The 23,542-nt window shown below is 39.2% G+C and overlaps 1 protein-coding gene across 10 annotated transcripts in view; it reads left to right on the top strand.

Annotated features, from left to right (window-relative positions):
* Positions 1-23,542, top strand: part of ANO4 (anoctamin 4) — a 404,339-nt gene that overhangs the window by 154,818 nt on the left and 225,979 nt on the right. For all 10 annotated transcript variants that reach the window (XR_007402264.1, XM_035699361.2, XM_035699362.2 and 7 more), the window contains one exon: positions 20,575-20,766. Coding sequence is in view for 9 of the 10 variants with exons in the window: in XM_025438947.3 (XP_025294732.1) it covers positions 20,575-20,766 (192 nt within the window). In the remaining variant the exon portion in view is untranslated. The remainder of the gene's footprint in view (positions 1-20,574; positions 20,767-23,542) is intronic.

Here is a 23,542-nt window from a genome sequence, read left to right on the forward strand (position 1 = left end):
TTCTTTTTTTTAATAAATTAATTTTTTATTGGTGTTCAATTTACCAACATATAGAACAACACCCGGTGCTCATCCCATCAAGTGCCCCCCTCAGTGCCCGTCACCCATTCACCCCGACCCCCCACCCTCCTCCACTTCCACCACCCCTAGTTCATTTCCCAGAGTCAGGAGTCTTTATGTTCTGTCTCCCTTTCTGGTATTTCCCACACATTTCTTCTCCCTTCCCTTATATTCCCTTTCACTATTATTTATATTCCCCAAATGAATGAGAACATACACTGTCCTTCTCCGATTGACTTATTTCACTCAGCATAATACCCTCTGGTTCCATCCACATTGAAGCAAATGGTGGGTATTTGTCGTTTCTAATGGCTGAGTAATATTCCATTGTATACATAAACCACATCTTCTTTATCCATTCATCTTTCAGTGGACACCGAGGCTCCTTCCATAGTTTGGCTATTATGGCCATTGCTGCTATAAACATCGGGGTGCAGGTGTCCCGGCGTTTCATTGCATCTGCATCTTTGGGGTAAATCCCCAGCAGTGCAATTGCTGGGTCGTAGGGCAGGTCTATTTTTAACTCTTTGAGGAACCTTCACACAGTTTTCCAGAGTGGCTGCATCATTTCACATTCCCACCAACAGTGTAAGAGGGTTCCCTTTTCTTCACATCCTCTCGAACATTTGTGGTTTCCTGCCTTGTTAATTTTCCCCATTCTCACTGGTGTGAGGTGGTATCTCATTGTGGTTTTGATTTGTATTTCCCTGATGGCAAGTGATGCAGAGCATTTTCTCATGTGCAAGTTGGCCATGGCTATGTCTTCCTCTGTGAGATTTCTGTTCATGTCTTTTGCCCATTTCATGATTGGATTGTTTGTTTCTTTGGTGTTGAGTTTAAGAAGTTCTTTATAGATCTTGGAAACTAGCCCTTTATCTGATAGGTCATTTGCAAATATCTTCTCCCATTCTGTAGGTTGTCTTTTAGTTTTGTTGACTGTATCCTTTGCTGTGCAAAAGCTTCTTATCTTGATGAAGTCCCAATAGTTCATTTTTGCTTTTGTTTGACAGCTCCCACATTCGGGGCATATATATTGAGGATTGTTAAGTCCTCTTGTTGTGTAGATCCTTTAAGTATGAGATAGTGTCCCTCTTCATCTCTCACTACAGTCTTCGGGGTAAATTTTAGTTTATCTGATAAAAGGATGGCTAACCCTGCTTTCTTTTGAGGACCATTTGAATGGTAAATGGTTCTCCAACCTTTTATTTTCAGGTTGTAGGTGTCCTTCTGTCTAAAATGAGTCTCTTGTAGACAGCAAATAGATGGGTCCTGCTTTTTTATCCAGTCTGAAACCCTGTGCCTTTTGATGGGGTCATTAAGCCCGTTCACGTTCAGAGTTACTATTGACAGATATGAGTTTAGTGTCATCATGATATCTATTCAGTCCTTGTTTTTGTGGATTGTTCCACTGAACTTCTTCTTAAAGGGGAATTTTAAGAGTCCCCATTAAAATTTCTTGCAGAGCTGGTTTGGTGGTCACATATTCTTTCAGTTCCTGCCTGTCTTGGAAGCTCTTTATTTCTCCTTCCATTCTGAATGAGAGCCTTGCTGGATAAAGTATTCTTGGTTGCATGTTTTTCTCATTTAGGACCCTGAATATATCCTGCCAGCCCTTTCTGGCCTTCCGGGTCTCTGTGGAGAGGTCTGCTGTTACCCTAATATGCCTCCCCATAAAAGTCAGGGATTTCTTGTCTCTTGCTACTTTAAGGATCTTCTCTTTATCTTTGGAATTTGCAAGCTTAACTATTAAATGTTGAGGTGTTGAATGGTTTTTATTGATTTTAGGGGGGGATCTCTCTATTTCCTGTATCTGAATGCCTGTTATCCTTCTCAGATTAGGAAAGTTTTCAGCTATGATTTGTTCAAATACATATTCTGGCCCTCTGGCCCTTTCAGCGCCCTTGGAAACCCCAATTAACCGTAGGTTTTTCTTCCTCAGGCTGTGGTTTATTTCCCTTAATCTGTCTTCATGGTCTTTTAATTGTCTCTTTTTTCCTCAGTTTCCCTCTTTGCCAGCAACTTGTCTTCTATGTCACTCACTCGTTCTTCCACCTCGTTCATCCTCGTCGTTAGGACTTCTAGTTTGGATTGCATCTCATTCAATTGATTTTTAATTTCTGCCTGATTGGATCTAAATTCTGCAGTCATGAAGTCTCTTGAGTCCTTTATGCTTTTTTCTAGAGCCACCAGTAGCTCTATAATAGTGCTTCTGAATTGGCTTTCTGACATTGAATTGTAATCCAGATTTTGTAACTCTGTGGGAGAGAGGACTGTTTTTGATTCTTTCTTTTGAGGTGAGGTTTTCCTTGTAGTCATTTTGCTCAGTGCAGAGTGGCCAAAAACAAGTTGTATTGGGAAAAGGAGAAAAAGAGAGGAGAGAAAGAAGGAAAGAAAAGAGAAAAAAAAAGAAAAAAGGAAGAAAAAAGGAAAAAAGAGAAGAAAAAGAGAAAGAAAAAGAAAGAAAGGGGAAAAAAAGGGTGGGGGAAGAAATCAGAAATCAAAAAGAAAAACAAAAAAACAAAAAACACGGGGGAGTATCTTCTGTTTTTGTGTACTTTAAGTCCCTTGACTTCCCCTGGAACTTGTCCGTCTAGCTGCTCTTCTGGGGGAGGGGCCTGTTGTGCTGATTTTCAGGTGTTAGCACTTGGGGGGGCTGCTCTGCCCCCTGCCTGGTGCAGGGCTCAGTGGGGGTTGTTTACCCTGTGAGGCCCCAGGAGGAACAACCGCAGTGGCGGGGCCAGCTCTGGAGCCCTGGAGTCAGCTCCTGCAGTAGCTCCGGAGCTCTCGGTCTGCAGGGCCTGGAGGCTCCGGGGCGGGGCCGCTGATCTGCTCAGCTCGGGGCAGGAGCGTCCTTGTGGTCCTGGGCCCTCCCGGCCTCTGCCTGTCCTGGGGGAGGCCGGATCCTGGGCTGTGTCCCGGCGCCCTGTGCTCCGAAGCCTGCGCTGTTGGATTCGCTCCCGCCCCGCAGCCCCCTCCGCGGAGCCGCCGCCCAAGCCCCTCCGAGCTGCTCCGGGTCCCGCCGTGCGCGCTGCAGCCCTTAGGGAGCTCGGCGCACTCTCCTGGGCGCGCAGGTGTCTGTTAGTGTCCCAGGGAGCCCGAGGAGATCCCCGCCCTCCTGGGGTCCTGCTCCACCTCCCTGCGAGGCCCTTTCCGCCCGGGAAGGTTGGTGCAGCTCCTACTTCTCCGGGACGGGGCTCTCCTGTCCTGGGGACACTCGCCCCGGCCTCAGCCCGGCTCCTCGCGGGGCCCCTCCCCCTTGGACGCCTTTTGTTTCTTTATTTCTTTTTCCCCGTCTTCCTACCTTGATAGAAGCGCGAACTCTTCTCACTGTAGCACTCCAGCTGTTCTCTCTTTAAATCTCAGGCCGAATTCGTAGATTTTCAGGATGATTTGAAGGTTAATCTAGGTAATTTGGTGGGGACAGGTGATTTGGGGACCCTACTCTTCCGTCATCTCGCCCCTCCTCCCAGAATCTGTTCTTAATCACTACACTATATTTCTATCCGCTGTTTCTATGAGTTCTTTTTTTCTTTAAAGATTATACATAGAAGTGAGATCATACAGTATTTGTCTTTTTCTGACAAAATGCTGTTTCAATTTTGATAGACTGTATTCAATCTGTAGATTATTTTGGGTAGTATGTACAGTTTAACAATATTCTTCAAATTCATTAGCATGGAATATCTGATCATTTATTTGGGTCTTCTTCAATTTCTTCAGTTTTTTGTGATTTTTCAGTGTACTACTTGGTTAAATTTATTTCTAAATATTTTATTCTTTTTGATGCTACTATTGAGATTGTTCTCTTAATTTCTCTTTCAGATAGTTTGTTAGTGTATAGAAATGTGACTGATTTTTGCATGTTGTTTTGTATTCTGCTATAGGCTTGTCATATGTTTTTATTTTTATTAGGTTGAGGTACATTTCTCTATACTCGGATTGTTGAGAGTTTTATTATGAAAGGATGTTGAATTTTGTCAAATGCTTTTTATGCATCTATTGAAATGATCATATTTTAATCTTTTCATTTCGTCAATGTGGTGTATCACATATATTGATTTGCATATGTTGAAAGCCTGCCTATAGCCAGAATTGGCCTAAATAATTCCAGGAATAAATCCAGGTTGATCATGGTGCATGATCTTTTTAATGTATTGGTGAATTGAATTTGCTAATAATATGTCTGAGGATTTTTGAGGATGTTCATCAGGGATATTGGCCTGTAATTTCCTTTTCTTGTAGTGTCCTTGTCTGGAGTGGTATCAAGGTAATGTTGGCCTCATATAACACGAGTTGAGATGTGTTCTCTCCTCTTTAGTTGTTTTTTTTTTTTTTTTTTGAAGAGTTTGAGAATGATTACTATTCATTTTTTAAAAATGTGGGTAATTCCCCCAATGAACCCATTTGGTCTTAGATTCTTGTTTCTTAGGAGCTTTTGATTATTGATTTTTATCTCCTTATTAGTAATTAGTCTATTCACATTTTCTGTTTATTTATGATCCAATACTGGTAGGTTTTACATTTCTAGGAATGTATCCATTTTTTCTAGGTTATCTACTTTGTTGGCATACAACTATTTAATAGTAGTTTTCTATTGATTCTTAGTATTTCTGTGTTATCAGTTATAATTCCTCTTTTATATTTAGTTTTCTTTCTTTCTTAGTCTAGTTAAAGGTTTGTCAATTTTGTTGATCGTTTCAAAAAAAACAACTCTCTGTTTCATTGATATTTTGAATCTGTTTTCTTTTCACTCTGATCTTTGTTAGCTTCTTCCTTCTGCTAACTTTGACCTCAGTTGTTTTCCTTTTCTAGTTCTATGAGGTGTAGAGTTAGGTTGTTTATTTGAGATGTTTCTTTTTTCTTTTTTTAAAGATTTTTATTTATTCATGAGAGACACACAAGGGCACAAGAGGCAGAGACATAGGCAGAGGGAGAAGCAGGCTCCGTGCAGGGAGCCTGATGTGGGACTCAATCCCAGGTCTCTGGGATCATGCCCTGAGTCAAAGGCAGATGATCAATCACTGAGCCACCCAGGTGTCTCGAGACGTTTCTTTTTTCTTAATGTAGGTGTTTATCACTACAAGCTTCTCTCTTGGAACTGCTTTTGCTGATCTCTATACATTTAGTATGTTGTGTTACCATTTTATTTGGCTCATATATTCTGATTTCCCTGTTGATTTCGTCTTTGACCTGTTGGTTGTTCAGGAACATGTTTAATCTCTACACATTTGTAAATTTTTTCTTTTTTCTTATAATTAATTTCTAGTTCTATATCATTGTGGTCAGAAGTGATGCTTGATATTATTTCAGTATTCCTAAATTTATTAGGACCTGTTTGTGGCCTAACATATGATCTATCTTGGAGAGTGGTCTATTGCACTTGAGAAGAATTTGTATTCTGTGGCTATTGGATAGAATGTACTGTGTATATCTATTAAGTCCATCTGGACTAACATGTTATTTAGGCCAATTCTGGCTATGGGCAGGCTTTCAACACTGTAACAGATGACAAAACAGTTTTGTCAAAAGAGTGTTTTGTCAAAAGAGTGTTTAGAATGAAAATGTACCTTGCTTTAAGCTACCTCAAATCCTTTTGCTAAATATTTTTGCAAAGTAGGGAATAAATTATTTTAAATGTTAAAGGAAAAATATACATTTACAATTTAAGGCATCTCTGATGGACCTTAAGGTATAAAAATTGTCTGCCAGACAAATTTTCATTATTAACAGTGTCAGAAATTTAATTAATACTGAAATTAATTAAGATCAATTTTATAACCCAAATCACATTAGTAACCTTCATCATTCTTTTGGAAATAATAATTGTAAATTTGATTAAAAAGTTATATCTCAAAGTGCATATATTTTAATGTCATTTTGTTCTGTTCTTCAAACATTTGTTAAATCAAGGGTTTATACAGCTCAGTATCTAATTGCACCATTATTAGCATAGAGCTGGTCAGTAAATAATTAGTGGGTTGTATTCTATAGTTGGTTTTGATAAATTTTTGGACTTTTCTGAGTTAACATTTGTTTTATGGTCAGTTAAATCAAATATTGGTTAAGGAAATTCAGACAGAACCAACTTCACCATCTGTCTCCTTCCTTGTCCCCTAGGTACACGGCCTTGAACATCTGGGAGGCCATGCTGACTCTGGGGAAAGCTCATTGTCTGTGTTGGTGGCCTGGGATAGGCTGATAGACCAGGGTATTGGAATCATTAGCAAAAATTGCTAAAAAAATTGCTAATGTGATTAAGGAGAGATGGGAACCTGGATTAGTATTTTATTTCTATGGTAAGAAATTGCCACACACTTGGTGGCTGAAAATGACACAAATGTATTATCTGAAAGTTCTTCAAAGGTAGAAGTTTGACACAGTTCTCAATTGCCTAAATCAATTTTTTTTGGAGGCTCTGGAGAATTTGTTTCCCTTCCTTTTCCAGTTTCTAGAGCTGCCACATTCTTTGCCTTGTGGCTGCTTCCATGAGCCAGCAGTAGAGCATCTCTCTTTGACCCCAGCCACAAAAGGCTGTCTGCTTTTAAGGACTGATGATGAGATTGGGTTTCCCCATATAACCCAACAAAATCTCCCTCATATCAAAGTCCTTAATCAAGTTGCAGATTCCTCTTTGCTATGTGTAGGTATCATATTCACAGATTCCAGGAAACCCATTATTCTACTGGCTGCAGGACCTGAATTCAGTGTATTGGATTCACTGTTTGCAGTTCCTGTGCTCATTTCCCATCTTCTCATTCTTCAGCTTCTTGTGTTTTGGCATCCACTTCTGTCTCACTTCATTTTAAACCTTTCTCTCGTCCATTCTCAACTTCTTTGACCTTTCTTTAGCATGCAGTCAGCCCACTTGACTCCCTTCTGCTGAAAGCAATATTGCTGTGTGAGGTAGTCAGGCTGCCTGAGTTCAAATGATGGCTGTGGCACTTATGTGTGACCTTGGGTAACTTACACGCTATTTCTATACATTAATTTTCTCATCTGTAAAATTGAAATCAATAATATGTATGTCCCACATATGGTTGACACAATGTTTAAATGAGTTAATATATTTATTACTCTTAGAATGATGCCTGGCATATGATAAATCCTCAACAAGTGCTATTGTCACTGTTGTTTTGGTTACTCCCCTTCTAGAAGTTCCCTCAAGACTTATCTGAGTTCTCATTTCTTCTCTACAAAAAGTATAGTATCTCTCAGAGCTTTAGCATTAATCTGTCTCCTTCAATGGCCCCTTCAGTGCAGTTCTAGGCAAAGAACTCCAGCCAGAAAGATTTCCAAACTCCACACCTCTATTTCTGGCAGTGCTGGGTGAACATTTTATTTAGATGTCCAAATCCAGAGTATGGCTTAAAATTAATACCTTGGAAAAGGCTTATTTTTCCAGGGGGAGCCAGAGAGCTAGAATATCCAAAACTTAACTCAACATCTTGCCTATCAAATATCCCATCTGTTTTTATTTCTGTTACTATCTCCAGATCCAAAGTTAATTTTGATTCTCTCCTCACACCCCTAAACCTCAAAAAGTTATCCTTAAATTCTATGGAATCTACTTTCAGCCTCTCTTGAATCTGTTTGTGTCCTTACTACACTGTTCTGACCCAGAACCCTGTGTTCTTACTGTGATCTCTTTCCCCAGTTGAAGTAGTCAATCTCTTCCTAAATCTCTGTTCTAGTGATGCACCCTCCCAACCTTGCTCACATATCTTCAGTGATTCCTCACTGTCCTAAAAAGAAGATTATACTCTTAGTGCAGCATTCAAGGCTCTTGACAAAATGTCTAAAAAAATTTAAAATTCCATACAAAAGTCAGTTGTTATTACTTTCAGTCTAAAGAGCCAATGTTAACTGCTCACACGTCTTAAACATGCTTGAAACTGGACACCTTTTCCTTCCATGAATTAATTTTGTTCTTTCTTTTTTTAAGATTTTATTTATTCATGAGAGTCACACACAGAGAGAGAAGCAGAGACATAGGCAGAGGGAGAAGCAGACTCCATGTAGGGAGCCCGATGTGGGATTTGATCCTGGAATTCCAGGATCACGTCCTAACCGCTGAGCCACCCAGGCATCCCCATTTTGTTCTTTCATACCCTGTTGCCAGGAATGCTCTTTCCCTCCATCTTTGCCTATCCACATAACTCTGAGTGGGGAATGCTACAGCCAATGGACCAAGCCTGACCCATTGCCTGGTTTTAAAAGTAAAACTTTATTGGAACTCAGCCACATTCCTTTGTTTATATATTGTCAATGGCTGCTTTGGGGCTATACCAGCAGAGTTGAGTAATTGCAACAGAGATCATATGGCCCACAAAGCCAAAAATATTTACTATACAGCTCTTTACAGGAGAAGTGTGCTTGGAGTGCACATAGTCTGAATCATACCTCCTTGTGGTCCTTTTACCTCTCCCTTTTGTTAGAGTAACTTCTATATACTTTTTTTTTTCCTTGCAGGGGCACAGATTCTGCCCCCATCATCCTTGTTTCTGTCATTAGGCCTAAGATAGAGTAAGTAGAGCTCATTGTCAGTAGACACAAGTTACTTTGTTAAAAGAAAAAAAGAAATTTTTTTAACTAAATTTTTGCTCATTTGTCTAAATGACCAAAATCTTATTTAAAGTAATGTTCCTTTTAGGGGATTAGTGTTTATCATTTGATGTTCCTGGAAATAAACCATTTTGTTTCACTTCTAGAACATTTTATTGACTGCTAAGTTAAAGTTGAGTCCAAGGATCTTAAGGTCTAATATTATGCTATTTAAGTTGCTCACTTGGTGATATCACTTAATAAGTGGTTCCACTGAAATTTAGGAATTGTAGTGTTCACTTTTTCACAATGTGTGGATTTTACCAGGTGAAGTAGATACCTAGTTTCTTGGTTATTTTTGTTGCCTGCCCCCAACTCTATGTACTTGGATGTAATAACATTTGACAACACCACTCTATTATGAAAAATGCCAAATAGTTAAATTTGTTTTAGGTCAACCAGAGGTGCCTTTTCACTAGCTGCTTAAGGAAAGCCCAAATGACCTGATCTTTTTTTTTTTTTTAAACCCAGAAAGTGTTGATCTTTCTCCAGATGACATTAGAAGCCCTAGCTCTTTGCTGCTTTAGGACTAGGGTATGTCTCCTCTGTCAGACTTCGAGCTCTGTGAGTGTAAGGACTTTATCCCTTAATCTCTGAATCCTTGAATCCTTGGTGCTTAGCATAGTGAGCTCTTAACAAATGTTTGCTCCATGAATCAATCAATGAACAATGGAAAGTCTCAAAAAGAGCTCTTTCCCAAGGTATTAATTTTAAGCTATACTCTTGTAATTGCTTACTTCCATCTTGTTTACATCCTAAAATATAATCTATGACAATTTTCTGTTAGAAGTTTTATATCTGTGTATGGGGTGGGGGGAGTAGAGGGGAAGTACATTGTGTCTAAGGCCACAGAACACAAAGAAAACCCTTAAACTTTCATGAGATGACAATAATTCCATAGCCATTTTCTCATTGCTTCCCTGAGTGAGAATGTAAAAATACAGGTAAGTTAAATATCACAGGATGAGGTGAAGTGAGAAATCCAGGGTTTAGATTAGACTTCAGAGTAGTAAAGAAAAAGAAAGATGACTAAAATGTCATAAAACAACAAAGTCTTAGGGGGCAAAGGTGAAGGATAGCACACATGAAGTTTTTGAGAACCTTCCAGGGAAGTTTTCCATGATGATATTGTTGACTGATGAAGATGTAGAACCTTTAAGTATTAAAATCAAAAGGGATGGATTTCTGAGTCTCTGATAACCAAGGCTCAAGAGAAAACAGAATTCTAACCAATGAACATATTTTAATAAAGGGAATTCTTATGTTGCAAAGGAGGGGTTGTGTTAAGGAAGTTAAGAGTAGTGAAGCACTCAGGGTCTAGCAATAGTTGGGGCTTCACTATTTGTAAAGAAACAAGGGTAATATTAGAGCCTACCCGAAGGAAAGCCATGGAAAAAGGGGCCCTCCAATAGGAGTAGATCTTGTAGAGGACCCTTAGAAGTGCTGAAATAGGGAGGGGTCAGAGAATAAGTAACTCAGACAAAATTATGCAAGCACATTTCATGTCTCTGGTCTAAAGATGGGTTTGAAGGAGAGAAACCCTGATAATTTATCTCCAGCACTTTATTTGAATTTAGTAATGCTGGTTACACATTCTTACAGACTTATCCATTCTGATTCTGTAATTTTTTTATGTAGACACTGAGCCAAGAGTTAAATCTGGGTAGTATTATATCTAATCCTTAGCATTTTGGTCTTTTTTTCAAAGTGCTTGAATGCCAGGTTCATGTAGTATTAGATAGACAACTGTCACAAAAAAATTACAAATAACAATAACTTGGCAGTTTTGATGTCTTTTGATATGTTGGTACTGCTAGATTTGTGTAATATGCTGATGCCAGGCCATCAAATGGCCTATTACAATGCAGGGAGACCAAACAGAAGATTACATGACACACCCAAGGACCAGAGAAGGTTGGATTGTAGCTAATCCTTTTGTTAGGTCTACTAAGACTAAACAGTGCTCCATCATCAGGCCTCCAAAGGGGTCTCATATGGGTTACATCTCAGCATCTGTGACTGCTCCCTGGAAGGCACTCACATTCAGTTACCCACCATTTCTGATACTCAGAGCTCCTCATAATGTTTGCTGTGGGTTCACCTGAGCTCATCATGATGGAGGTTGCAAAATTCTGCCCCCTGTAATGTACATATACCTAAGATGATAATAATTGGGGTGCACCTTTGGCTATATGCAATCTATATGTTTGAGTCTTCTTTATCCCAAGGATATGGGAGGGTATCAGCCTATTTTATAAAATATTTTGTAACATGTATTTTGAACCCAATAAAAAGAAGATACTAGAAAAGCTCCAGAAGTTTGGGAAAGCAATTCTAAGCCTGAGAAGCAGCCAGGAGAATTTTCACCTCTGTTCTCATAAGTGTTTTGGAAAGAGGAAGTGCTGGATTTGTTCTCTACTCTGCAGTTAAATCTGAGAAAAAGAGGAAACTAGAAATAAATATCCCCTTGCACAAATTACTTTTTTTCTTAATCAGGAATACGTAAGTTTTATATTTTGCTTATGGTAGTGACATTCAAAACATAGGTTTTCATTGGTTTGAAAAGTAAATTATCTAAGAAATGACAAGGAGAGTGATGCAACACAGAGACGGTATGGCTGCAAGTTGTAAAACATCTACAGAGCTGCAGATGTTCCTGTGGCACAGAGTTCTTCTGAATCACAGGAGTGACATTTAGATGAAAGCAAATCACTTTTACATGGGTGCACTTCTACTTTGCAATGCATCTAGAGCTAGTGCAGTTGGAAGTGGGCCAGAGAGAAAGAGCACCAAAGAATTTTATTTTATTGAGAAAAGTACTCACATTTTAGATAGGATTTTAAGGAAAATATATGAGGTATTTAAAAGAGGTCTGAGCTTGTTTCTCTTATCAAAATATTAAATATTTACTGTGTTTCTGTGGACTCATCGAATTTCTCAGGAGAAGGATTCAAACCAAGTAGGAAAGATAGATTTGAAATTTGGGAGGTAGAGCAAGAATGACTTTGGGAGGTAACCTCATGAAGGCAACAGCTGGAGACGTGAAATTTGCAAGATCACTTGGAGAGAGGATGGAGAGAAAAATAGCAAAGTCAAAACCTTTGGAACCCCCCCTCCCTGTGGTAGGCTGATAATGGTCCCCAAATATACATCCATGTTCTAATCCGTAGACCTTGTGGAAGTGATCTTATTTGGAAAGAGTTTGTAGATGTCATTAAGGACCTTAAGATCAAGATATTATTTTGTTTTATCCAGGTGGCTCCTAAATGCCAACAGGCATGTCCTTATAAGAGAAAGGCAGAGGGAGATAGGAGGTGATGAGACAATGGAGAGAGACATTGGAGCGATGTTGTCACAAACAAGAAATACCAAGGAATGCAGCACCCATGAGAGGCTAAGAGAAGCAAGGAGAAAATTCCACCTACAGAACTTCTGGAGAAATCACAGTCCTCCTAACACCTTGATTTCAGATGTCTAGCCTCCAGAACAGGGTGATAATAAATTTCTGTTGTTTCAAGCCACCAGAGCAGTGGTAATAAGTTATGGTAGCCCAAGGAAACTAACACCCCACCCCACCCCTGCCCTTGGAGAACAAGGGAGAGAAGAGAGTTTACAGTTAGGAGAGGGAGTGGTGAGAAGTGTGCATGTCATGGAAACCAAAGGAAAAGTTTAAAAAACAGATGGGTAGGGGCAATGGTATTAAATTCCAGGGCCTAAGGGGTAAGAGTGAAAAGTTCAGGGAAGTCACTGATAGGATAAACTTTTTTTTAAAAAGATTTGTATTTATTTATTCATGAGAGACATAGAGAGAGAGAGAGAGAAAGAGGCAGAGGGAGAAGCAGGCTCCATGCAGGGAGCCCAATGCGGGACTCGATCCTGGGTCTCCAGGATCCTGCTCTGGGCTGAAGGCAGCGCTAAACCCCTGAGCCACCCAGGCTACCCTGATAGGATAGAGGGCAGTGATGACCTCTGCCTTGCACTGAACACCTGCTGTATGGTGAGCACTACCCTAAGTACCTTGCAGGTATTAACTCATTCTCGTGACTCTGTGAGGCAAAAACTGTTAAAACTGTTATTATCCCCATTTTATAGGTGATTAAACTGAGGCACAAAAGATCAAATAACTTGCACAGGTAAAATAGATAGGGAATGGTGGACTAGCCAAAAATTGGACCCAGAAACCCTGACCCCAGCATTCACATTTTAATATCTACTATGCTTGCTCTCTTCACCTCTAAAGGTGTGTGTTTCTCAAGGTTCTGCTTCCATATCTTTTATCAAGTAAGGTAGATAGGTCTCAAGGGAAAAGGTACTTTTTTTGTTGTTGTTGGAAAGATATGTGGAGGTAGAAAGGTGGAAAGATTACAAACTTAACATGGCTTGGGTTCCACCTTCTCAGCAGTGTGCATTGGGGAAGAAGCTGTGTGCTGAAGCAAGGGAAAGCAGCCAAGTTTCAGGCCTAAAAGACTCTAGGAAAGATGATGAGTATATAGTGATACAGGAAGCATGAAATTAAAAATTGGTTGCATAGGTCAACATACTCAATGCCTTTTCCTTGACTGGTTTTTGAATCTGCTCTACCTATGCCCAGCAAGTCTTTGCACCATGTGGTATGCATTGTGCAGAGGGAGAAGGAACCAATGGCAAACTGTCATCCCACGTCTCTGTATGGAGTGTACTTTGTTCAGAGCTGAGGAAGGAATCTGGGAAGTACACAGATCCTTGCCCTTAGAGACTCTTGAGATAGTTGGAGAAATGGGACAGCCATGTGCTGACAGGTGAATGAGAGTCTAAGAGTACTACATGGTAAAGTCTCACTGCACGATTGGAGACAGAGTATTTATTGACTCAGAGCTAGAGGGACTGGAAGGGCTTCAAGGGGAAGGTGCAGTTTGGGCTGGTTCTTTTTGACTAAGGCATTTGATAGCTGGTCAGAAACGAGGAAGATATTTCAAAATGGATGGAAAAGAGATGGTTTCATAAGAGTTTGGGTCATAGGAGTGTCAGTATACCATACCTTCTAACCTTGCCTTTTTAAATTATTTAGAACCACTGTAGACTTAACACAGCATTTGTAGGGGCACCTCGGTAGCTCAGTCAGTTAAGTGTCCAACTCTTGATTGGCTTAGGTTATGATCTCAGGGTTGTGAAATTGAGCCCTGCATCAGGCTCCACACTGGGCTTGGAGCCTGCTAAAAACTCTTTTCTTCCTCAGCCCCTACCCCCCTCCCCCTCTAAAACAAAACAAAACAAACAAAAACACCCACACAAAAACAGCCTATGTATTGCCTGGCATTCAATTAATTTAATTAAGTTAATTAAATTAATCAGGCCACGTGCTATAGTGGAAAAAACTAGTGTTAAAATTTGTTACTCACTTGTGTGACTTTGGACAAATAACTTTGCCTCTTGAGCCTCAGGTTTCCTATCTGTAAAATGTAGATACCAATTCTCTGTCTTGTAGGATTGGGGTGAGGCATTAATGGGTTAATAATCAATATTTGGTGCAGTACCTGGCATTTAATACATAATCAGCGTCAACACTTTTTTCCAAAGTAATTAAGAACAAATTGGATGATGCAATTTATTGACTGACAATTCATTTCTGAATGTGTAACTGCTAAGTCTTCAATAAATGTTAACTTTTCATGTCTGGAGTATATTTGACATATTACATGCTATTGGTTTACATATCTCTCTCCCCCATAGACTTAGCAATTGTATGAAGAGAGCTCTGATGGACCAGGTCCTTTATCTGCACCTCTGAGAAATCTTAATTTCTGGAGGACTATATGGATTTGCTGAGGCAGTAAGGATTCCTCCCTAATTCCAGTATAACATACCCATCTTCCCCATATCCATCTTCTCCTGACCATACTCATGATTTTTTTTGACATTTTCCCCCGATCTACATTATTATATTTTTAATATAGAATTCAATAATTCCAAGTACCTAGACCATTTATTTCCACAGTGTAATTTTTATTGTCATTTCTAACATTTTATACTACCTTGAAGGGAGTTTTATAAGAACTGGAAGTGCCACACTGAGTCACAGTCCTGGTTCCGTTAGCCTAGTAATCCTCTGAAATAGGTACAAGGAGACGTGTTTTTTCAAGAGTGGTCTGTTTCATGGTTGCAGACTCAGACTGCATGTACTGTCTGATGTTGCCTTAAAATATCTGCTAGCCCCTCATCTGTCACCTGAAAATTTATCTGCATTCTTTTGGAGTCTTGGTGTGTCTACAGATGTTTGTTTTGCATCTCTCTGGAAATATGGAACATACAACCATAGTAGGGAGCAGGCTAGGAGTAGAAGGCTCACACCTGTTGCACCTGAGAAAATCATAATATCTCTGACATGACCCATGATTGCTGATTTACAATATACCTCTGGGAAGGCTTTTATTTCCTTCATTTCTGGGTTTTTAGTAGACTTCTTACTGTGGCCTCCCAGTACTGATAATAAGTAGACTGTTTCTCCCTGTCGGTCTCAGTTTGTTCATCCATATAAGGCACCAAATTAATTAGCCAACCACTAAAGTAGCTTCCAACTCTAAATTTTTACCTTCATATTTCAAGATATTCTCCTCTTAATAAAAAATTCTGTGATTTGGTGAAGCTCAGCTTTCCTCCATCAGATAGCATGATTCCTGACCATGTTCCCCTGGCTGATTGGCATTAAATAAGGCTAATACCTTTCCTTGGCTTTTTTAAAAGATCTGAATTTAGTCTTCTCAGAGTTTGAATTCCAGCTCTGTCTTCATAGGACTTCTTTGGACAAAACTTATCTTTAATATTTCACCAAGGCTTCTAAAGTTATTTTCCAATTCTCTTTTTCATCAGTAATTTATTACTGGGAAATCTGTAGTGAAGAACTTTATCTTATCAACCGTCTGGTTACCTTGAAATATAGTTAGTAAGGGAAAAGCAGGGATAGATGCTTCTTTCCCTTTATCAATTTTCTGAATAACAAATTGGTATTTTAGCAAACTCTAATGGTGATCAATGTGTGTTCTTTTTTAAAAATCTTTTGCTTGTTTTATTTTAAAATATCTTGAATTTTTTATATGGTTCATATGAATCAGTAGGTATAGTCCATATTGATACAATCAATGCAAGTCAACATGATCAATATTGTTTTTGATGAGATTTACATGATGTCTAGAGCTTGCTTTAAACTACTGTAGCACCAGGGGTGTCTCAGTGACTCAGTCAGTTAAGTGGTTGAGCAGGTGCCTTCAGCTCTGGTCATGACCTCAGGGTCTTAGGCCCCACGTTGTGCTCAGCACTCAGCTAGAAGTCTGCTTCTCCCTCTGCCCCTCCCCCCTGCTCATGTGCACTCTTTCTCTCAAATAAATAAAATCTTTAAAACAAAAACAAAAACTAGCACCTAAGAAGCAAATCAACAAAGGGAGTGGAACGGAAAAAACAAGATGAGAAAAATCTTTTTTTCTCTCCAGCTTTATGGAAAAGTGATATTTGTTGAAGCTAGGTGATGATTACATGGGGTTTATTATTCTATCCTTTTTGCCTTTAGTATGTTTGAAATTTTCCTGGATAACTTGCTCTAAAAAGTTATGTAATTTTAAGATTACCAGAGGCCTAAATCTGAGTTCAGCCTTCAGCTCTGGTCTGTACATGAATGCTGTGGAAAAAGTTGCTTGATTTTTTTTTAATTAAAATTTGCTTGGGGACTCCCAGGGAAGATGCCAGAGTAGCAGGACTCTAAATTCATCTCATCTCACAGATACAACTAGAATCATACTCACTTCAGAACAAGCAACTCAGAAAAGGACCCAAAGACTGGCCAAACAAAATCCACAACTAAATGTAATGAAGAGGTCACATCAAGAGAGTAGGAAGGACAAGGACTTGGTGGGAACCTAAACCCCATGAATCTAACTGCTGAGGGGAGGGAGCCATGGGTCAAGAGAGGGGTGAGAAACAGACTGACTAGGGAGCGTATAAGGGAAAGAGAAATCCCTATAGCATTTGGCTCTGAGAATCAGGGCTGAATTTTGTGAGTACTGACCATCAGCAGGACTTACAGCTTGGAACCTGAAAAATCAGCTAGCTCTGCTCTCAGAGCCCAGAGGGCAATAGGAAGCTGAGCCCTTGCCCTTAAAGAGACAGCACCGCAAACAGCCTCTGAAGATATAAGCAGTTTGAAAAGCATCTGGAGCTTACAGGAAGTATAGTTACTAATCTGAGTTAGCTGAGAGACTTTTCCAGAAGCAAAGGAGCTGGCAGATGCCATTTCCTTTCCCTACCCCTCATCATAAACAGCTACCTGTGGGAACCAGCATGGCACCAGCACTCCCCCATAACTTGCTTACACTGTGCCCTGCCCCTCCAACCAATCCTGTCTCAGTCCCAGTGCTGTAGATTCCATCCCTGAGAAGACTCACACAAACCTTGCCAACATTATATCCCATGACCCCCTAAGGAAGATGTGGGTGCTTTGTTAAAACTGCATTTCTCATCTGAGGTGTTCGTGGAATAGCCAGGTTGGCCCAGGTCTCTAATAGCACTGTGCATCCCCTGCGGAGGAGGACCAGCACTACTTAGTTAAAAAGTGTACAGCTGGCTCACTACTTTCAAGAGCAAGAGATGTAGCTGACTTCCCAAACACACAGAAACAGACACAGAGAACTAGACAAAATGAAGAGATAGAGGAATATGTCACAAAGAACAGGACAAAACCACAGCAAGAGACCTAAGAGAAATGGATGTAAGTAACATGCCTGAGAGACAATTTAAAATAATGGTCATAAAGACACCCACTGGATTTGAGAAAAGAGTGGAAGACCTCAGTGAGACCCTTAATACAGAGATAGAAAACATGAAAAAGAACCAATCAGAGATATAGAATGCAGTAAATGAAATTAAAAATAAACTTGATGGAATAAATAAGCTGGAAGAAGCAGAAGAATGAATTGACTAGAAGACAGAGTAATGACAAGTAATAAAGCTGAAAATTTGAGAGAAAAAATAATTTATGTAAAACAAGAATAGACTTAGGGAACTCAGTGACTCCATCAAGCATAATAATATTGCACTATAGGAAACCTAGAAGGCCGAGAGAGAAAGGGAGACAGAAAATTTATTTGAAGATATAGTAGCTGAAAACTTCCCTGACCTGGGAAAGGAAACAGATATCCAGATCCAGAAGGCGTAGAGATCCCCCAACAAAATCAACCAAAGGTGGTCCACACCAAGATACATGGTAATCAAAATGGTAAAAATTAGCCATAAAAAAATTTAAATGTGGGATGCCTGGGTGGCTCAGTGGTTGAGCATCTGCCTTTTGCTCCGGGCATGATCCTGGGGTCCTGGGATCGAGTCCCTCATCAAGCTCCCTGCAAGGAGCCTGCTTCTCTCTCTGCCTGTGTCTGCCTCTCTCTGTGTCTCTCATGAATAAAAAAATAAAATCTTTTAAAAAATATTTAAAAGCAAGAGAAATCAGTTACAAACAAGGGAGTCTGTGTAAGGCTATCCATGGATTTTTCAGCAGAAACTTTGCAAGCCAGAAGAGAGTGGCATGATATATTCAAAGTGCTGTGAAGGAAAAGTCTATAGCCAAGAATACTCTATCCCGCAAGGCTATCATTCAAAATAGAAGGAGAGATAGAGTTTCAGAGATAGACAAAAACTAAAGGAGCTCATGAGCACTAAACCAGCCGTACAAATAATATTAAAGGGGACTCTTTAAGTGGAAAGGAGAGACCAAAAATGAGAATATGAAGAGTAGGAAACACAAAAGCTGTAAAAATAAGTATCTCTGTAAAAAATCAGTCAAGGGATCCATGAAAGGATATAAACTATGATACCATGTAACTAAAACATGGAGAGGAATAAAAAATGAGTTTAACTTAAGTGACTATCAACTTAATATAGACTACCATGTGCGTAAGATATTATCTACAAACCTCATGGTAACCACAAATCAAAGCCTGCTAATAGATATGCAAAGAATAAAGAGAAAGGACTCCAAATACATCAATAAAGAAAACTAATAAACCATGAAAGAAAGAGAAGAAAGGATCTAGAAAAACTACAAAAACAACCACAAAACAAGTAGCAAAATGGCAGTTAATACATATCTATCAATAATTACCTTGAATATAAATGGACTAAATGCTCTAATCAAAATAATACAGTGATAGTGGATAAAAAAACAAGACCCATCTATATATTGCCTACAAGAGATTCATTTCAGACCTAAAGACACTTGCAGATTGAAATTGAGGGGTTGGAGAAACATTTATCATGCAAATGGTTGTCAAAAGGAAGCTGCAGTAGCAATATTTAAATCAAAGTCTGTAAAAAGATACAAAGAAGGACACTATATAAGTAAAAGCAAATATATACTATTGGGACTACATCAAAATAAAAAGTTTCTGCACAGCAAAGGAAACCATCTGCAAAACTAAAACGCAGCCTACTAATTGGGAGAGGATATTTGCAAGTGGCATATCAGATAAAGGGTTAGTATCCAAAATATATTTAAAAACTCAACACCTAAAGCCCCTCAAAATGGGCAGAAGACATGAATAGACATTTCTCCAAAGAAACAGACACATGAAAAGATGCTCAACATCATTCATCATCAGGGAAATGCAAATCAAAACTACAGTCAGGTATTACCTTACACCTGTCAGAGTGGCTAAAATCAACAACACAAAAATAAGTGTTGGTGAGTATGTGGAGTAAGGGAACCCTTTTATACTGTTGGTGGGAATGCAAACTGGTGAAGCCACTGTGGAAAACTGTATGGAGATTCCTCAAAAGTTAAAAATAGAACTACTGCATGATCCAGTAATCGTACTACTGGATATTTACCCAAAAAATACAAAAACACTAATTCAAAGAGATTCGTGCATCCCTGTGTTTTTTTTTTTTTGCAGCATCATCTACAATAGCCAAATTATGGAAACAGCCCAAGTGTCCACCAATTGATGAATGAATAAAGATAGGGGCACCTAGGGGGCTCAGTGGTTGCGCGTCTGCCTTTGGCTGAGGTCGTGATCCTGGGGTCCTGGGATCGAGTCCCACAATGGGCTCCCCATGGGGAGCCTGCTTCTCCCTCTAACTATGTCTCTGCCTCTTTGTGTCTCTTGTGAATAAATACATAAAATCTTAAAAAAAGAAGATGTGATATATATAATAGAATATTATTCAGCCATAAAAGTATAAAATCTTGCCATTTGCAACAACATGGATGGAGCTAGAGAATATAATACCAAGTGAAATAAGTCAGAGAAAGTGAAATACCATGTGATTTCACTCATGTGGAATTTAAGAAACAGATGAGCAGAAGAAAAAAAGATAAACCAAGAAACAGACTCTCAGTGATAGAGAACAAACTGATGGTTACCAGAGGTGAGGTGGGTGGCGGGATGGGTGATATAGGTGATGGGGATGAAGGAGGGCACTTGTGATGAACACTGGGTGATGTAAGGAATTGTTGAATCACTATATTGCACACCTGAAACTGCTATAACATTGTATATTAACTACTGGAATTAAAATATTTTTTAAAAAGAGAGAAGAATTGCTTGATTTTTATTGGAATTCCAATTTAGGAACTCAGCAACAGTTAACTAATCCAAATAAGTGCATATTTTCCCAGAATTTTGGAAAGAATTTTAATATTTGAAATTATGGGATTTTCATTCCTAAAACTCTTGTCATGATAACTGAGGATATCCACTTTGGAATGAAATAATGTTCAGTGAATAATGAAACGTGAAAATCAATCAGTATCAGAATTCTAGTGTTATTAGCGTCCCTTGAGTATTTGAACTGTAGTTACTTATGCTGTCTGTATTTCATGCCAGAAAATAATTTGGCATTTTAACCATTCAGAACTTACTTCTTTAATGATAATGGTGCTATTTCTCATTCCAGGTTTAAGTTTATCTATTCATGGGGCTGAAAAACGTTTGCAAATCCATCAACGGCGAAGTGTGGCAAGCCGCCCAGGGTCCCGTCACCTGCCCGTGGTCAGGCATTCCTCACTTCCACCAGGCCAAAGGTCAATAAAAATGGAGGCAAGCTCTTCTGGAATCACTAATGGGAAAACCAAAGTCTTCCATCCAGGTAACGTGTGGGTAATGTTCCACAGAGACCCATGTTGGTAGCAACCTAATATTGCCTGCCTTATGTTTTTATTCCAGTTGAAATTACCTTTTTCTTTTTTTATGTTTATTTTTTTAAACTTGCCTTTTTAAAAAGTCTTGTTTTTTCCCCCCTCTTTTCCCTTTGGTCTGTGGTAAATGTCACCAAGACCAATAAGGAGAGAAATAGCTTGATGTGTCAAAAGGTTAAGGCTACATTCTACCTATGGTAGTATAGAATCTAAATGGAAATCTGAGCAAACTCTTAGTTCAAAAAAGCTTGGTGTATAATAAAACAAAATAGAGATTTGGCCATTCTCTTGATAATTTGCTCTAAGATAGTCCAGGGAAAAAAATCAAGGTAAAAATGTCCACTTTGAAACCTGAGTTATTTGGCTTGCCTTGGCTATAATGTCTGGAGATGAAGATGAAGACTGGAGTTGTATTAAGTTTCAAGGCTCTGGAAAACATCTGTGATTTCTTAAAAATGTTAAAATGAGTCTATTTAAAATAGATAATTTCAATTAAAAGATTTTATCTGCTTGTTTGGATGAGAAGCTCATCTAAGCATTCACTCATTTGTTCATTCAGTGAATTTATCAAGTGTCTTCTGTATGCCAGGCATTGTTTTGGGTGCTGAGAAAACATCAGTGAATAAGGCCATGTTTCTGCCTGTCTGATTCATAGAAACATTGAATTGTAAGGCAGTTCAGAAGTCCTTTAGTATAATTGTCACCTGATCCTGATTGTCTGTGTTATGTTGTGGCAGGTGGCCACCCAGCCCCATCTAAAGCTGAGCCTCCATCTCTCGATATGACATACCATTTTTCTCTCAACTTATAACCTTGTGTCCTAACCTCACTGTGTATCCCAGAGCTACTGGGCATGAATTACTGCAGATGCCTTATCCTTCATCTCCAAATTTATCTCTGCTTACTTTCATCCTACTTCTCTTTCCTCCAGTTTTCAGGAAGTGAAGGTCTTTCTCAAATTTTCAAGACCAAGCCTTACGTATGACCTTGGCCACCTCTCCTCACTTGAACCTCACTCAGGAGAATGTGTACCCTCATTCTTGTCACTTCCCCCTCCCATGCCTTTGACTGAAGAAGGCTTAAGCTTCTCCCATTCTTCTTGTTTTCATTTGACAACTGAACTTTCTTCTGCTATGTTTCTCCTCTAAAAGAATAATCTAGTCTTGTTTTCTCTTCTTTCTCACTTCCCTTCGACTCTTGAACCTAATACAATCTGGTTTCGAGATTCTTCACTCTGTCATAGATATTCTTGAGGCCCTTAGTGACCTCCTTTTATCACAGTATGCTGAGAGGCACATTCTTCCAATGCACTAGACCAGAGCAGACCATCACTTTTTCCCCACAACACTGTTCCCTGGCTTCTTTCTTGGTTCTCTTGTTTATCTCATAGGTAACTTAGATGGTTTCCCAACCATCAGCATCTCTCTACCTCTTGCTTCCTGTCCCAGTATATCTTTTATATCAAATCCATAGTGATTCATCTCTACCCTTAATCATGCCATTCACCTTGTTAATCCTGATGATTGTGAGGTAAAGTCCAAACCTCTGAGTATGTTAGAAACAAATGCCCTTCCTAATGTAACCCTACTGCCTCTCATTCATCTTTTTTGCCCCTTTCTGAGTTAAGCTTTATATTCTAGTATATCAGTCCCAGTTCAACCAGAAAAGCGGAACCAGTAGAAGATGGATATTTAGAGATTTGTTACAAGAAATTGGCTTCGATAATTGGGAAGGCTGTGTAGGCAGGTCTGAAATCCATAGAGCAGGCCATCATGAATGATGTGCTGGAACTTTTGGGTGCAGCTGAAGCTACTGTCTATAGGAGGAATTTCTTCAGAGAAGGCTCATTTCAGCTTTTGAGACCTTTCAATTGATTAGATAAGTCCTGCTCAGATTATTTAGGATAACCTTTTTTACTGAAAGCAACTGATTATAGACTAATTATATCTACAAAACATCTTCACAGGAATATAGAATGTTCATTGAGTAATGGGGGACTGTAGTCTAGCCAAGTAGTCATATCAACCAGATCATCGCATCTAATCTGACTTACTTGCTTTCAGTTCTCCAACACATGATCCTATTTCACGTCTCCTAACCTTTGTTCATGCTGCTCCCTCTAGGATTCCCTGGTTTTGTTCCATTATCTTTTAACATTTTGAAATTACTTACCTCTCCACCATAAGGTCTTCAAGGACAGGGATTCTGGATTGTTTATCTTTGCACTTTCAATTTGCAAGGTAGGATCAAACTGAACCTTCATTAGCTGTTTTTCAGGCTACTACAATAGCTTTATTTTACATTTTTTCCCAGTTTTATTGGGATATCATTGACAAATTACAATAGCTTTCTAATTGTTCTACCTGACTTTCTTTTGACAAATGTTTATTGAAGGCCTTTTAGATTACCAGGCACTCTTTAAGTATTTGGGAAACATCAGCAAATGAGGAGTGAGTCTAGAAGTTTGAGGAACAGCATGGAGACCCCGGAGCCTGGAGTGAGGGGGAAAACCAACCTAGATAGATCAGATGAAGCAGGGCTTTGTAGGGCATTATAAAGACTTAGAGCTCTTTGCAAAATGGGAATTCTTACAGGTGTTTGAGCAGAAGAATCTCATGATCTGACTTTTTTTCCAAGATTTATTTATTCCAGAGAGAGAGTGTTGAGAGCACAAGAGCAGGTAAGGGGAAAGGGAGAGAGAATCATCAAGCAGATTTCCCGCTGAGC

Source organism: Canis lupus, chromosome 15 (genome assembly GCF_003254725.2).
Source record: "Canis lupus dingo isolate Sandy chromosome 15, ASM325472v2, whole genome shotgun sequence".
NCBI lineage: Eukaryota > Metazoa > Chordata > Mammalia > Carnivora > Canidae > Canis > Canis lupus.